Source organism: Pipistrellus kuhlii, unplaced genomic scaffold, assembly GCF_014108245.1.
Source record: "Pipistrellus kuhlii isolate mPipKuh1 unplaced genomic scaffold, mPipKuh1.p scaffold_m20_p_14, whole genome shotgun sequence".
Taxonomy (NCBI): Eukaryota; Metazoa; Chordata; class Mammalia; order Chiroptera; family Vespertilionidae; genus Pipistrellus; species Pipistrellus kuhlii.
This window is the reverse complement of record NW_023425449.1, coordinates 36,113,945-36,130,435: the sequence shown is the minus strand read 5'-3', so window position 1 is coordinate 36,130,435 and position 16,491 is coordinate 36,113,945. Positions and strand designations below refer to the sequence as shown.

The 16,491-nt window shown below is 38.5% G+C and overlaps 1 protein-coding gene across 2 annotated transcripts in view; it reads right to left on the bottom strand.

Moving 5' to 3' along the window:
• CRISPLD1 (cysteine rich secretory protein LCCL domain containing 1) overlaps positions 1-16,491 on the bottom strand; it is a 43,136-nt gene that overhangs the window by 15,614 nt on the left and 11,031 nt on the right. Inside the window, exons 3-9 of one of the 2 annotated variants that reach the window (XM_036437168.2) lie at positions 5,749-5,867; positions 5,282-5,414; positions 3,911-4,026; positions 3,104-3,204; positions 768-908; positions 314-374; positions 136-202 (exon numbers count right to left, since the gene is read on the bottom strand). In XM_036437168.2, the coding sequence (XP_036293061.1) occupies positions 136-202; positions 314-374; positions 768-908; positions 3,104-3,204; positions 3,911-4,026; positions 5,282-5,414; positions 5,749-5,867 (738 nt within the window). Of the gene's footprint in view, positions 1-135; positions 203-313; positions 375-767; positions 909-3,103; positions 3,205-3,910; positions 4,027-5,281; positions 5,415-5,748; positions 5,868-16,491 lie in introns of those variants that run through there. The other variant, XM_036437169.1, reaches the window with a different exon arrangement.

The following is a 16,491-nucleotide window of genomic DNA, read 5'->3' as shown; positions in this document are numbered from 1 at the left end:
CATTAAGCTTTAAATTTGACAAGCATGTCTGAGCAAAATATCTATGCTTATTATATAAATTATTTCGCACATTAAAAATTATATATTATATGATAGGACTCTTTTCCCAAATAATTGTATTTCTCCAATAGTTACCATTTCATAATATACACTGCCAATAACTTTAGCTTTACTATCCACACAGCCAGCAGGGCATTCATATCTAAATGAAAGAAAATGGGGACAAAATTTAGTTTCTCTCAATGTCGGCAAGAAAATGAAAATATTTCTGACATTTTTGTCAGTTAATTTTGACAATAATAATAAATATTACCGATTGCAGGTTGTTCCTTTGCACTGATCTCGTAATCTTACTTCACAAGAAACAATTTGGGCTAAAAGAAAAAAATAAATGTAGAAAATGTAAAAGGTGCTATATAATTCTTCACAGTCAATATAATGGCAAGCTTTTACCATTCTAAAAATATTAAAGGTGATAAAATATAGATGGATATTCCACCTATGTGAATCTTTAAAAAAATGTTTTTTATTTATTTTAGAGAGGGAAGAAGGGAGAGGGATAGAGAGATAGAAACATCGATGAGAGAGAAACATCAGTCAGTTGCCTCCCACACATTCTCTACAGGGGATCCAGCCAGCAACCCAGTTATGAGCCCTGACCCGGAACTGAACCTGTGACCTCTTGGATCATGGGTTGCTACTCAACTACTGAGCCACACTGGCTGGGCTAAACCTTAAAATTTCCGTAAATAATGTGGAAGTCTTACACATTTGCTGCGTGCTTACAACTTCGTTTGTGTTACTATCGTCCGCTCTTGCCCGAACGTGGGTGTCATGGACTTGTGACTGCTGCCGTTCAATCTCATTGGTCTCCTCTTCACGGGGGGTGTAGTACCTGTCTGATCCTTCTGTTGGAGAGAACGGAGTGAAGGAATATGGATCCCACTTAAATGTGTACAAATGATCAAATAATGACAAATCTTGACATACCAGTTTAACATTTAAAACTAGAAAAATCATTACTGTTTTTAAATTTTTACTATTGTTCAAAGTATTACAGATGTCCCTCTTTTTCCCCCATTGACCCCCTCCACCGCACTCCCACCCCCTCCCCCCAGGCTTTCGCTGCACTATTGTCTGTGTCCATGGGTTATGCATATATGCATGTAAGTTCTATGGTTAATCTCTTCCTGATTCCCCGCCCCCTCTGAAATGTATCAAATTGGTGCATGCTTCAATGTCTCTGGGTCTATTTTGTTCATTGGATTCCACATACAAGTGAGAACACGTGATACATGTCTTTCTCTGACTGGCTTATTTTACTTGGCATGATACTCTCCAGGTCCCTCCATGCTGTTTCAAAAGGGTCGGCACTATTTTTAGCACAGGTTTTGACTGAAGGAGGTGCTCTTATGCACCACATTGGAGTGAATGAAACACACATCAGCTTTTGAGCCCTTGATTTATTGATGCCACCATTTGGCTCTTACATGGAGTCTTTTCTAAGCTTTGCTTGTATTGTGAGAAGCAGAGAAGCAGTACAATTCATGTTATCAGTGATGAGTTTTCATAAGACACTGTGAACGCACATGTGTCAAACACAAGGCCCGCGGGCCAAATCCGTCCCGCCAGGCCTTGCAATGTGGCCCGCACCGCGCTGTCATCACTGCACTCCGCTGCGTTTCCATCACAATGACAGTTTATGACTGTTCAGTAAACCATTCGGCCCGCGATTTAGGCTGGATTTTAGATTTTGGCCCCTTCTCTGATTGAGTTCGACACCCCTACGTTGTGAAGTGTACCCGGTGATCTAATAAAGTCAGGGCTTAGTGAATTTGAATTTGTTTTCTCAAAGGAAATCGTCCTCTTAATCGTTTCAGGAGGATCACATTTAAAATCCTCCCATAAGAAATCCAGCCCAAAGAAGGATTGATACACCCCTCTTATTTATTACATCAGCTTTCTTGAAAAAGGTTGTCCTCTTTCAGAAGGAAACGCAATGTGCAGAAATTTAAACTTTAACAATGAGAATAATTTCGAACTTTGAATTTAATATCTTTTCCAGGTTGGGTTATATGAAGGCGTCAGAACCTAGAAAAAAGGGTCAGGCTAAAGTAAGGGTTAAGTAAAATGAGTGGCCATTGGGAGAGGGGTAAGTAGGCTGGAGGTTTGAGGGCAAAGAGGACAGAGAACAGACAGACTCACATACAATGAAAAATGTTTCTAAAAATTAAAAATGGCTCATAGAACAGAGTGAAACATATGGTCACTTCTGGTCACTTATTATAGAGAATGAGCATTGAGCCATTAAGGAAAAAAGGACACATCTCCTTATGAGCGGGGATGCGTGTACTCATAGATTTTCTAATACACTTAGTCAGCATTAGTCTTCATTTAGTCATCATTAACAAAAAAGTACAAGAGTAAAAATGTTCACATGGATGGATGCCCAACAAAAGCATGATGACTTTCACAAAGCTTTGTCATTTCCAGTTTATTTTCTGGTGCTATAGGTAGGACACCGTATTTGTTACTTTAGGACATCAAAAGATTTGAGGGTACTGCTCTGTATAATACTTTTACAATACTATTCTTTTTTTATTATTATTATTTTGGCATGAGAAATTGTATACTCTACAGTGAGGAGCAGAGAAGCAGTACAATTCATTGAGCAAGATTCAAGTAAGAATCATAGTCTTTCGGCAAAAGCTTTTAAAGTGCTAAAAATAAATTGTGTTAAATTGCTAACTCCTTAAAAAAATGATTAGTTATGGAGACAATGCCAGTCAACAATATACCAAGATCACTTTTAAGAATGTAAAGATACTTGTCACTCTGGGATAAATTCCCAAGTACAATTAGAAGTTATCTGGAATAATCATGAAACTTTCCTTTAAATACATGGTGGTATACAAAGTGTTACTATTAAGCATATTTTTAAATATTCTAAATAGTGTCTTCAAAATGTTTGAAATAGAGTTCTGGAAATTTTTTGAGTACTTGAATACACATTTGTTTTTTGTTTTTTTCTAAAACAGTAATTAATGCACAAGTTAAATTAAAATATCAACCAAACCGAGTGCCAGGACACAATAGCACATACCTTTGTAGCACAGATTTTCCCGACAGCCTCCTCCAAAGCTGGGGGGGCAGGCGGAACAGGGCCTCCCGTGTTTGTAGGGGGCGTGGCCCCACCAGTTCCCCCTAAAGAGATGATCAGTGCTCTTAAGACGTAGCCTAATAGCATCATTTATAAGACATTGCAAAATATTACTGTATGAGAATCTCCTAAGTGATGATTTTGATGTGTAGATTTAAGACATTTATGTCTTTTATCACAGAATCTTTTGGACACCCATTTCAAATGTAAATTGCTGCCACATTCATTTGAAATCTACCATTTGAAATATACCAGACTGTTAAAAATTATAAAATCAAACTTTGGCAGAACACCAAACTCTGCTATGGAATATTCATCTATATCCTATTTGTTTTAATAAAAACAGATTTTAGACTTAGCTTTGACCCTACATATGACTGTGTGATATTTTCAATGTCATCATGTGAATGGTCTTTACACAGGTAAAAATGCATTTCTCAGTTAATCTGCAGTTGTTCATCTCTAACAAATCAAAATTAATTTATATTTATGCTGTGTCATAGTAAAAATGAAGGCACAAATAGGATTCCTGTCTTCACCAGGATCATATTTTCAATTTCGAATTCCTTTGAAATACTGACTTTACGTATCAGGCAACCATAATTATTGTCCTATTAAATAAACTGAGTTAAAACTATATACTTTACTCATTAGTACACCCTAAAAATGAGGAAAAAAATCAGCAATATAAAGTTATTTTCATGTTATTAAGAAAAATTTACAAACGATACTGGTCTTTTGTCTACTTACTTTGGGGAATAATTACACACCAAGTAGACAGCTTTGGGCCATATCTGCCCCCAGATGTTCATGTTATGGCACAAATTAATGGCACAGCCTATTCTGCTGCTTGTTGCCCACACCACCTACGGGAGGGAAAAAAAAAGGCTCAGAAATGGCAAGTGGAGATGAAGTAAGGCCCAACACATTGGAGGGGGAAATGTATAAAACACAATTTATCATTCAAAATGAAATGAGGCAATGTCCAAAAGGATACTTTTCCTACCTAAGCCTTGGGAAAGCGCTTGACTCAATTACAATAACAGAGCGACAGCTGAATAACTCCATGTGGCTATAAAAAGCATCTTCAGAATACATTTACTAAATAATGCAGAAGTTATATTTTCACAAACCTAAATTCTGTGTTAATGTTTCTATGAAGAAACTTATCTAACAAAGGAACAGAATTTCTCATCTTAAAACAAAGTGCTGGAGCAAAAATTTAGGTGTTCACATTTCTTTTCTTCTTGTTTCTTTCTTTTAATATTTATTGATTTTTTACAGAGAGGAAGGGAGAGAGATAGAGACACAGAAACATCGATGAGAGAGAAACACCTATCAGCTGCTTCCTACACACCCCCCACTGGGGATGTGCCCGCAACCAAGGTACATGCCCTTGACAGGAATCGAATCTGGGACCTTTCAGTCTGCAGGCTGAAGCTCTATCCACTGAGCCAAACCAGTTTTGGCAGATGTTTTCATTTCTTATACAACGTGATATTTTCATTGAGCCACTGGCTGTTGGGGAGTTCAGTACTGATCTTGTCACACGCAAAAACATAGAGGACATTCTCGGCTTCATTTTCCCTAATAAGCAGCCCCAGGTCTCCTGGAAACCCTGAACTGTGGTGAGCTTCATCTAGCTGAACCTGCTGTCAGGTGTGTGATTTCAAAGTTAAAACATATCCAATACCAAATATAGGCATTAAATAAAAATTAATAAAAGATTAAATGCTGCACACAGGTAAATACCGGATATCAGGGGTAAATAAAACAATACTTTTATATTAATACTTTGGAAAATAAAAAAAAATAATGACACTTGAATTTGAAGGTAGTAAATTTCTACCCCACTTGCATTTATTGGGGCCATATTTAAAATATTTCACATGTAAAATCATTGCAATAGTCTTTTTAAGTATATATATTTGGAGAGTTTTTCCTGATCATTACTTACATTGCTTGTAGGCATTTCTAAGCTTATTCTACATACATCAATAACTATATAAGTAATAACCATACCAAAAGCTATAAGAAAGACACAAGTTCAGTAGCCTACGTTCTCCCATAGTTACACAAATTCAACTTTGAGAAATGAAGTATAATATACCCCAAACATACCTGAGTATAATGAGTACATACAGGACCAGAACATCTGAATGGACAATACGGGTTGCATTCGTGTTCATATGGGTAGGTGAAGTCTCTCACTTCATCATACCATGCTTGGACATGAAATGTTGGAGGCCTATATCTATTTGAAATGAAATAACCACAAAGAGCAAGTCAAGTTGGAGAAAATGTAGAACCAAATATTGCAAATAGATTGATACAGAGAGATTTTTGTGTGAGGTATTAATCTTAAATACCTATACCCATTTCATTACTATTATATCTATGAATTAAAAATAAAAATAAGTCTCAAATACTGGTGATCATCCTTGTATGTTTATTTTTTTATTATTCGTGTTAGTGTGAATATTTGTTTTTCTTTTTGGCACCAAGCCTTTGAAAATGTGCTACATGAATTAATAAGCATTTCATTTCGAACATGTTGTTAGAAACAAAAAAGTTACATGTGAAGATACCTTCCCCAATGTGCTCCCAAATTCTGTCCAATGGATGGAAGCAAGCTTGCAGGCCCATGTTCCCACAAACAAGTTTCAGCCCAGGACTCTGCAGACCTCTCCAGCTCGACATCCCATGTCTGTAGTTCAAAACAAAAGCAAAATACAGATACCGACATTTAATATATCAATATATGTATAGTTTGGACATTTCTTCAAAATACAGTGTTGCTCAGTTCTTACGTATTCTCCCGTTGTACTCATTTATAAAATCAACTTCTTAGTCTGGGTGCTCACCATCTCTCAAGATTTTTGCACTAGCCTTCCCCTTAATGTCCTTCCTCATCTCTCATCCCTCCACTCAGCTCTAAGTGCTGAGAATTACCTAAGAGGACATAGATACACTGAAGCGATTCCTCTGTCTGAACAACATGCAACAAATTCCCATATCCATGAAGTTCAAGACCCTTGATTCCTCTGTCCCCATCACAAACCTGCTCTTCCTGTCCTTGTTTCCTTTGCCTATAACATTCTTCTCCCAATGATTGTCCTACAGATCCCTACTATTCCTTCACAATCCAGCTTTATCTAATGCATTCTTGACACTTTTTCAATTCTCCCAAATGCCAATTATCCCCTCCTTGAATCTCCTAAAACCTTGTTAGACTCCTTTGTTTAACATTCCACTGAAATGTTAGTATTTGGCTATATGCTTCTCTCTTTCTTGGGACTGTGAGCTGCTCAGGACAGTTATTTACCGTATTTTTTGGACCATAAGACGCACTTTTTCCCCCCCAGAAGTGGGGGGAAAAATTCCCTGCGTCTTATGGTCCAAATATAGCCTACACATATACTTTAAAAAAAAAGTTTTTTTACTTGCCCGGCTCTGTGTGGTCTCTGTGTGCTTGCCCGGCTCTGAAATGGTTCTAAATGCTGCTGTTTACTTTACAAGGTTGATTACATGTGTTTATGACTGTGATGTTGGGTTTTAATGCACATAAAATATTTTAGGACACTATTTGTTTCAGAATCTTTTTTTCTTCATTTCCCTTCTCTAAAACTGGTGCGTCTTATGGTCCGAAAAATACGGTAAGTCATTGGTGTCTTTGGCCTATTTTCTGTGTCGTGTGGACTAAGTGGTTAATAAATGTTTGTTGAATTCATGAATGATTGAGCCTGAATCCTATAAAACATATATACATCTTGTACACAAAATTCAATGAGGGTAATTTATTCATACTTTAAAAGTAATTTATAAAGAAATATTAAAAATTGCAAAATTACCACCAAAACGATTTTGCCTATCTTGGGTTTCATATTCAATTTGCTAATTTGTAAAACAGACAGTGTGGTCTTGCCAGAGCGGAATCAAAAAGGATGAGGTGCTAATCCATGATGAAGAGCCATTTCAGCTCAATGGGAGGTAGAGAAACAGGAACACAGAGGGTTAAAGCAACAGGAGAGAGAAAGCCAGGAAAGCAAGGGAGGCTTCTTTGTTAAGCATACTGCAGAGGGGGAGAGAGAAGTGGGGGCAGGAGCTTAAAAAGCTGAAATGCCAGGGGCTAGGGAGAACGTGTTTGCTGAGTTTCATTTTGAAAGGATGGCAGAAAGCTAATCATGGCTGTGGATTCACAGGAAGAGATGCCAGAGAGGGAAAGAAAGGAGAATGTGTGGGGATAAGTTTCTTCACTCCTTCGCCTGCATTTTTATAAATGAACATGCCTCCTCGCTTAATTGTGAATCCGAAATACATAGATTTGTGGTTTTGAAGCCCCAAAGTAAAATTTATACCAAATTAGAATAAGTATATTCTTATTATAGGACATCTTTATTATCTAGCAAAAATACGAAAATGTACCTTTTCAGTAACTAAAAAATTAAGAGCAGCAAAAGTAGCTGCTTTTCATAAAAGCTCTAATTTTACTTTGAACGAATGTCAAATATTCAAGATGACAGGTTTTGTGATAGACACATCAGAAATGTATGCTTAAGTATTGATCAGGCAAGCCCTTTATGTGCTAAACATGAGCATACTATTTCTTAAATTCTTAAACTAGACCTAATTATACAATTAAATATATTACGTAATTGATACTAGAGGCCCGATGCTCGAAATTCATGCAAAAGTAGGCCTTCCTCTCCCCACTGCCAGCACCTGCTTCCTTTTGGCACCCAGGACCCGGGCTTCCTTTGCAGCCCTGGCTTTGTCTGGAAGACCGTCCAGAAGGATGCCTGGAAGGACGTCTGGTCTAATTATCATATTATGCTATTATTATTGTAGATAATTCAAGTTGCTGCCATTATTACCCAAACAAACTAGGGAAGACAAAAATATTTGGCTACAGAGTCCCAGAAAATGAGCAAGAGGCTGATTTCCTTTTGTGTCCAGGAGGTTGGAGATTAGAGAGTCACCCCTCAAAAGCAAGCAGGCTTCCCTCAGAGCTCCCTGGAAAGTAGTTTGCCCTAAAGAGAAAAACAGATTCTCCATTTCAATCTTGGGAGTCAGGTTCTTGCATGGCACTTCAGTCATAAGTACAGTGAAACTACCCTTAGGCATAAGTTTCTAATCTAGCAACCGCATATTCAAGGAGTAACCAAGAACCAGAAGAAAAACAAACAGTTCCTAGATGGCTTTTTTAAAAAAGTGCCTGAAACCACAGAAATGATGATAAAGCCAAACATGTGGAGTTGAGTCCTCTCCCCTTCCTTTCAGTTTGAGCTGGATAGTGGTTCCCTTCTAATGAGTAGAATGACACTGTGAGACTTCGCAGACTGAGTTAGGAAAGACAGCTTCTATCTGGTTCTTTCACTTTTAAGACACCCATCTTGACAGACATGAGCCAACAAATCAGGAACCCAGCGCCCTGCACAAATAGCTGGAAAGACCGTGTGGAGAGACCACACAGAGACAGGGAAATGTGGAGGAGCTCCTTGCTGGAGTTTTGCCAGCCCCAGCAGGAGACCTGTCAGTGTGCTTGTCCTGGTCACTGCAAACACATGAGAGACCAATCAGAACCACCCAGCTGAGCCCTTGGAAGAGACCTTAAGACCTTTATTCAAGGTCAGTTGCCTCTTTTCTGCACATAATGCCAGAGCCTTGGATGTCAGTGTTTCCTGTGAAGGTGAGATGGATTCCTTTTAGAGAGGATATACATACAACCAGTCCCAAATTCACAAAACAAAATGTTATATTTCAAAATTTTGTGTTTATATCTGCTGAATAGGAATTGAAATAAAATTTGAAACATACCATTCAAATCCTTTAGGCTAAGTTTCCTTATTTATAAAAACGTGTCAGTTGACATAGAAGATAATTCAGGTCTCTTCGAGGACTAAAATTCATTTGAGTATATTATATGGGTAAGCGGTTTTTATGGCATGACACATTTTCTACCTAATTCATTAAAAATAAGGAGAGAAATACGTATATCAAGTAAATTATGATAAGGCTAAACTAGGGGCATATATTACTTTAATATAAGAACTAAGGCAGAGGAACCTGCAAGTAAAATTTACTATCAATCTCTCTATATAAAAGCCTAAGCAACCATAACTACCATAACAACCAGAATGACTGGAACCACTGGCCACTATGACACACACTGACCACCAGGGGGCAGACACTCAACACAGGAGCTGCACCCTGGTGGTCAATATGCTCTCACAGCCAATCTCCTATGGTACCTCCCCCAAGCTCGCAGGCCCTGATCGCCTGATGAGGACAGGTCCCTGGACTGGGACAGGGAACCGTGGGTGGATGGTGGCAGACCCTGCACCTTTCCCAGGGAACTAAGGGCCGGCTCCCATTGGCCAACCTCCTGTGCCCCGTCCCTCCCCCAGGATGGCAGGCCCCAATCGGCCAGCTGCCTGCCCACTGTGGTGGTGGTGAGAGAAGGAGTGAGGGAGACGGGGAACAGTGTGGTGATGGGGTTCCAATGATGGTGGTATCACCATTCGGCATCTGTTCCTTCTGCATCTGGCCCAGCAATCATTGCCTCCTCTCCAGCCCGGTCCTGATCAGGATCAGGTCCTGATCGCCGGCCAGGCCTAAAGATCCCACTTGTGCACCAATTTCATACACCAGGCCTCTATTATTTAATAAATATTAATTAGTGACAATTTTTAAAGTGATTATTTGAAATTCTATTCAAGACCTAACCGATCTGGCTCAGTGGATAGAATGTCAGCCTATGAACTCAAGGGTCCCAGGTTTGATTCCAGTCAAGCGCATGTACCTTGGTTGAGGGGCACATACCCGGTGGGGAATGTGCAGGAGGCACCTGACCGATGTTTCTCTCTCACCAATGTTTCTAACTATCTCCCTTCCTCTCTGTAAAAAATCAATAAAATATATTAAAAAATAAAAAAATAGAAATCTATTCAAGCATAGGTGTTTACCGGTAGGTCAAGTTCAATAATACAAATCAAGAAGATTCTTTTTGAAAAAATACATACTAAAAATATAGCTGTCCTAGAAGAAATATTACCATAACAACATGGAATGTATATTTTTATGCCACAACATTATATGTCAGGTTTTTAGACCACCAGTAATTCATACCAATCCCATTTAAATGTAGGTTAGTCTCTATACATTTCTATTTAAATTCAGGTTGTAAATTAAATCAAGATGGCCTGAAGGGATTTTTTTCCTCTCTGAACTATTCACCCAGCACTAATTTAAAGCCAAACCGCACTTAAAATTACCATTTCGTTATAAGATGGGTACTTGAGGTGTATAGAAATGAAAAACACTCTATTTTCCACCTACATCCTAGGCTGTTTCTTCTTAGAGCCCAGTAAAGCATCGAATGAGGTTTTATTACTAAAAGAAACAGAAAGCAATTGACATTCTTTGGCTTCAATGTTATTTTTAAGCTACTTCAACCTGGAGGCTCTACTATGTGTGGGGGGCGGGGGAGGGAGAGGGAGGGGGGGGGGAGGGAGAGGGAGGGGGAGGGAGAGAGAGAGAGAGAGAGAGAGAGAGATCTTAAATATTACCATTGTACTTTCAAAAGTAAACCTAAAAATATACAGTAATTTTAGTGCTAAAATGTTTTATATGTAGAAATTGCAAGTTATGTAGCTATCTAGAGAGAGAGAGAGAGAGAGAGAGAGAGAGAGAGAGAGAGAGAGAGATCTTAAATATTACCATTGGACTTTGAGAGAGAGAGAGAGAGAGAGAGAGAGAGAGGGTCTTAAATATTACCATTGGACTTTCAAAAGTAAACCTAAAAATATATAGTAATTTTAGTGCTAAAATGTTTTACATGTAGAAATTGCAAGTTATGTAGCTATCTAGACATGTACAGACAATCTCATTGGTTGCTATACTTTGGAAAGTATGAATGAGCATATACAATTCTGATTCCTACTCGAATACCTGCTTATATTGCTTTAATAACAAAGAAGGTTGGATATTACTCAACAATGTAGTTTCAAATAGAGTTTCTATTGCCAGTTGCCAGTACCTTGGGCGAAATCAGTACTACACACGAGGCAAAAACAGACCTTAGTCATATTAATTTTTCCTTCTCTTTGACATGGAAATAGTTTTCTCTCTTAAAAATGATGGTGTTGTCAAAAGCATCTCCTTGACCACAGTTAATTTAGCACTTTTTCTAAATTCACATCATTTAAAAATGTATGTCCTGAGAATTGTTTAATCTTTATAGCTTAAAAATTATTGTAGTACATTAAATACGAGTTGAAGGCTAAGGTTAGTCACTAAGAATTTGTCTAAAGATGAGCATTTTCTTATGTGAAATCTGATGAGCAAAATAAACTGATGAGCAAAATAGACTCAGAGACGTAAAAGCATGGATTTCCAAGATAAATGCAAAAAATAACCCATGGACACAGACAGCAGTGTAGCAAAGGTGGTGGGGGGCAAGAGCAGGGTGGAGAGGGTCAATGGTAAGGGGGAAGCAAGGCATCTATAATACTTTCAACAATAAATGTAAATTAATAATAATAATTGGTCTTGGACTATCATACCATTACATAGCCTAATTAATGACAACAATACCAGTTCATGATACACTTGAACATTTTATATGAATTTTTAAAATATGCACTGCTCTCTGGCAAAGTAATAACATGAAACTATGGTGGTGTTGAAAAGGCAATTTCACTGGAAATCCAGATCTAAACTCTAAGGTCTTACCATCCTACTATTGACAACCGTAAGTAGCATTATGAGATTATTTTAAAAAAACCATTCAAGCATTTGAAAATAATTGAAAAATGAACTATTTTGCCAGCAAGCCTACTTTAGTTCTGAGTTGTTGGAAATAATAGCACTCCAGCTTCCAATGGCATTGAGAATCCCCTTCCCTAAGGTCGTGTCTTCTGACATTTGCAGGTGTCAAATGACATTGCCATTCGTGATAAAATTTCCTCTCCTTTTCTTACATTAATGGAGCTAAAAGTATGCTCACACTTGTCCAAATTACTCAAGTTATGGGTAATTAAAATACACATTAGACCCTGGCAAAATTTTCCCGACTACTGCAATGGTATATTTTCACATATATCTTTGAATATGTCAAATTTTGTTTGTTTGCTTATCTATAACATTAGGAAGCTGAAATAAGTCTCGTCCATTTTTTCTTTAGCTTCAAAATTCTATTATTTTGTACTTATAGTCTTTTACAAAAGGATTCCCGTAGTGCTTGTAAAACACCATAAACTGTAAAATAATCTTCTTATTCCTAATTAAGGGCATTTCTTAACTATGAAGCAAGAGCTGTGTTGTGACTTTCAGGAATGTAAAACTAACAACATCCCAGATCTTCCAATTAGGTATATAGAGCAGAGATAAATTATTTCTATATGGTAAAGCTTTAATATCATCCAAAACTAACAGTTAACTGAATAAAATGAGAAAATATTCTCAGAAAAGGGAATGATTGGGCGTGCAGCCTGGGCATGTGCCCTGACCGGGAGTTGAACCGTGACCTCCTGGTTCGCGGGTCGATGCTCCACCACTGAGCAACACTGGCTGGCTGTTATCTCTACTTTGATTGAAACTCTGTGTCTGTGTTCCATAGACAACAGGCTAAGATCAACTGATTTTGACCAGAACCTCACTGTCCTAAGGCAGTGGTCAGCAAACTCATTAGTCAACAGAGCCAAATATCAACAGTACAATGATGGAAATTTCTTTGGAGAGCCAAATTTTTTAAACTTAAACTTCTTCTAACTCCACTTCTTCAAAATAGACTCGCTCAGGCCGTGGTATTTTGTGGAAGAGCCATACTCAAAGGGCCATAGAGCTGCATGTGGCTCGCCAGTCACAGTTTGCTGACCACAGTCTTAAGAGCTTGATAATGAAGGGAGTGGATATGAAGGGGAGGAGTCAAGGGATTCAGGGTGCTGGATGAGGCCAGTGTGAACTCAAAGGAAAGAAAGGAGAAAAGTTCACATTGAAGAAGTGAAGTTCCTTCATGCTTACAATCCCCCCTATTATCTGACTCTTACCATCTCACACGCCAACCTCTTTCAGGATGGTCCCTGAGCTTAGAAGGGGCACTTTAAGTGTTCGATTTACAAACAGGAACCACAGCAATAGTAGAAGCAGCAGTAGGCTTGGATATCTGTATGCTAAGTAATACTCAGAGTAAACCACAAGTTAGTCTCTTTAAGAATGCCAGCTGAGCCTGGCCAGTGTGGCTCAGTGGTTGAGTGTCAACCTATGAACCAGGAGGTCATGATTTGATTCCCGGTCAGGGCTCATGCCCAGTTGTAGGCTCGGTCCCCAGTGGGGGGCGTGCAGAAGGCAGCTGATAGATGGTTCTGATCATTAATGTTTCTAGCTCTCCCTCCCTTTCCGTTTCTCTCTTAAATCATTCTTAGTAAATATTCTCAGTAAAAAATTTAATACCAAGTCTCTCTTCAGCTTGGTCCTAAAAACCCAATGGGAAAATCTTTGAAATAAAGCAGTTTTTTTGCATGTAATTTCCCCCACAGCTAAAAGGAACAGCAGGATTTTTTCAGCCAGCTCACGAATAGAAGTAGTTAAAGAACATCAGACATGTAAGTTATCTCTTTCTAAATACCACCTTTAATTCTTGCTGGGCCACCACTTCTGGGGAAAAAAAACGATTTGCAAATTATCCATTCTCTGTCAAATTGAAATCCCTCCCAAACCACTGTTGTGTTTTCCTATTTAAATCAGAAAGTACAATTCAAGAATTGAATAGAAAAAGTGTCAATGTGATCTTCTCAGCACCGATAACTTGACCTTCAATTCATTATTCTATGGAAGCAACTCATTTGACAGGTTCACAAGATTTCAGATTTAAATTCCAAAAATAATGCCTCATTAAAAAATCTTTAAAGCCACCCTCTGTTCTCCCTGTTGGTGGCGTGATCAGAACTGTAAAGAAACAGGCATCGGTGAAATAAATAAGTACATCCCTGCTGAAAGAGTGTATGATGTATTTGTGACAGAGACATCTGGTATAAAAAGCGCTATTGAAAACAGCAATGCATTCCTGACAACTCTGAAATGACCTCAGGTGTTTCACTACACTGCTTCACCTGTTTTGAAAAGACTTTGTAGTTACAAGGAAAATGCAGGAGGCTCAGATTTCAAAGGAAACACCTGTGTTACTGGGCAGACAGGCCTTGCCAGGTACTGAGAAAGTCGCATTACCTGGGGCAATGCACTTATTAGGGTCTCCTGGAAGTTAAGAGACAGAAGACAGAAGTGGTATTTTACTTAAAATCCACTTTAAAGCCAGGCCTGAAAGTCTTAAAAATACAGCAATCTAAAAATTGAGGGAATTGCCTCTTCATTGTATTAAAATTAAAATAATTCTTGAAATGGAAAATTAGTAGGTAGATAAACTCACAAAATGATTAGTTAAACCTATTATTTTAATACCAGAGATAGTGCACAGAATTCATGCATGGGTAGAGTCTCCAGGCCTGGCCAGTGATCAGGGCTACTGGGGGCCTTCCGGTTGCCTGTTGGGGCCTCCCTTTGTTCTGTCCCGCCCCCTGGTGGTCAGCACACGTCATAGTGGGCGGCCAAACTCCCAAGGGGGCAATTTGCATATCAGCCTTTTATTATATAAGATTAAACAGACAGACTGCATGCATGATGTAGGGTAGGTTGTCCATGTGAGGCAGCAGAGCCATTCATTTCACACAATCCTTACATTTCTATGGAACATCTGCTCATTCTTCCCATCTCACTCACTGCCAAGGCCCTCGGGAGCCTGGCCATAACTTACCTAGGCACGTATGCCCCACCTACTCCAACTTGGACTGCACCACAGCTGCCTCTCTGGACCTTTAAAGAGCTTATAAAACACTGGGAGGTCTTTTTAAAATGAGATTCTGATGTGGTAGACCAGGAGATAAATCCAAGCCACACTGTTAGTAAGACCAGGTATTAGGACCCAACACTGCATAACTGCGCCTTGAGGAAGTTCTAGCTCCTGCTCATTCATATGTCTTGGCATTGAGTCCATCAAAGATTTTCCCCTAAAGCAGTTAGTCAACAGAGCGGCAAACCGCATGTGGCTCGCGAGCAGCAGTTCGCAGACCACTGCTCTGAAGGAACAGTTCTTTCTTTTCCCTCCTTGCCTCATCAGTGACTTAAACTTTATCCTTTCACCAAAGTCCTACTCGCATTCTCTCTCCTCTTGGAAGTCATTACAATGACAATATCCCATTTATCTCACCCCATTCTGAGCCTTCTTAATCACATACTTTACAGATTACTAGACAGATCTGTATCCAAGGCGTTGGGTCTTAATACAGAAACCCTTCAATAGCTGAACTTGGGTTATTTCTGGAAATGCCATATCTTTGTGTTGACTTCAGAGCTATGATGTCTTCATTTCGTTTCTTGTCATTTAAGATAAAAGTAGTTTTGGATGCTTGAGGAGATGCAGCATTTAAAGAAATTCTTTAGCAATTGAGAAAGTACCATCTATCAGTTCTTTACACATGGACTCAATTTATAAAAAGGAACACCTGTATTTTAGTTTATTAATAGCCTCTTAATTTTAAAGAGATTCAAGACTGAACTGAAAGTCAAACCCAGAAAAATATATGAAAGGAAAGATAAACTCTCATACTAAATGACTATAGTATCTACTTATGCATTAATTTATATCTGAATATCAAAATAATAATAAGCTGGGTGTTGAAAGTAAATAAAATATTAATTGCTTTTATTTAATATACTCAGGGATGTTTTTCTAATTTTCAAAAATAAAAAGAGATGGATTAGCAAATGAAAAACTTCTTGGAGAAGTTAATACAAGAAGCAGTTTATGGCCGGGATTGGTTTGGCTCAGTGGATAGGGCGTCGGCCTGCAGACTGAAGGGTCCCGGGTTCGATTTCGGGCAGGGGCATGTACCTTGGTTGCGGGCACATCCCCAGTGGGGGGTGTGCAAGAGGCAGCTGGTCGATGTTTCTCTCTCATCGACGTTTCTAACTCTCTGTCCCTCTCAATTCCTCTCTGTGTAAAATCAATAAAATATATTAAAAAAAAAAAAAGAAGCAGTTTATGGACACATAGAAACTGAAACCTACAATTTAACACTATAACCGCAATTTAAACCAAAGGCTAATATTAAAACAAACAAACATGAACGTGTATATGTTTACAGACTTTTAGTGAAACGGTATATTAAGTTGCTCATTGTGCCTATATTGAGAAACCTAAACTAGATCTTCACTAATAATTCTTGCCTCAAGAATGATAAATCGTTATGCTTCCAAATAGTCACTGGGAGCTGCGT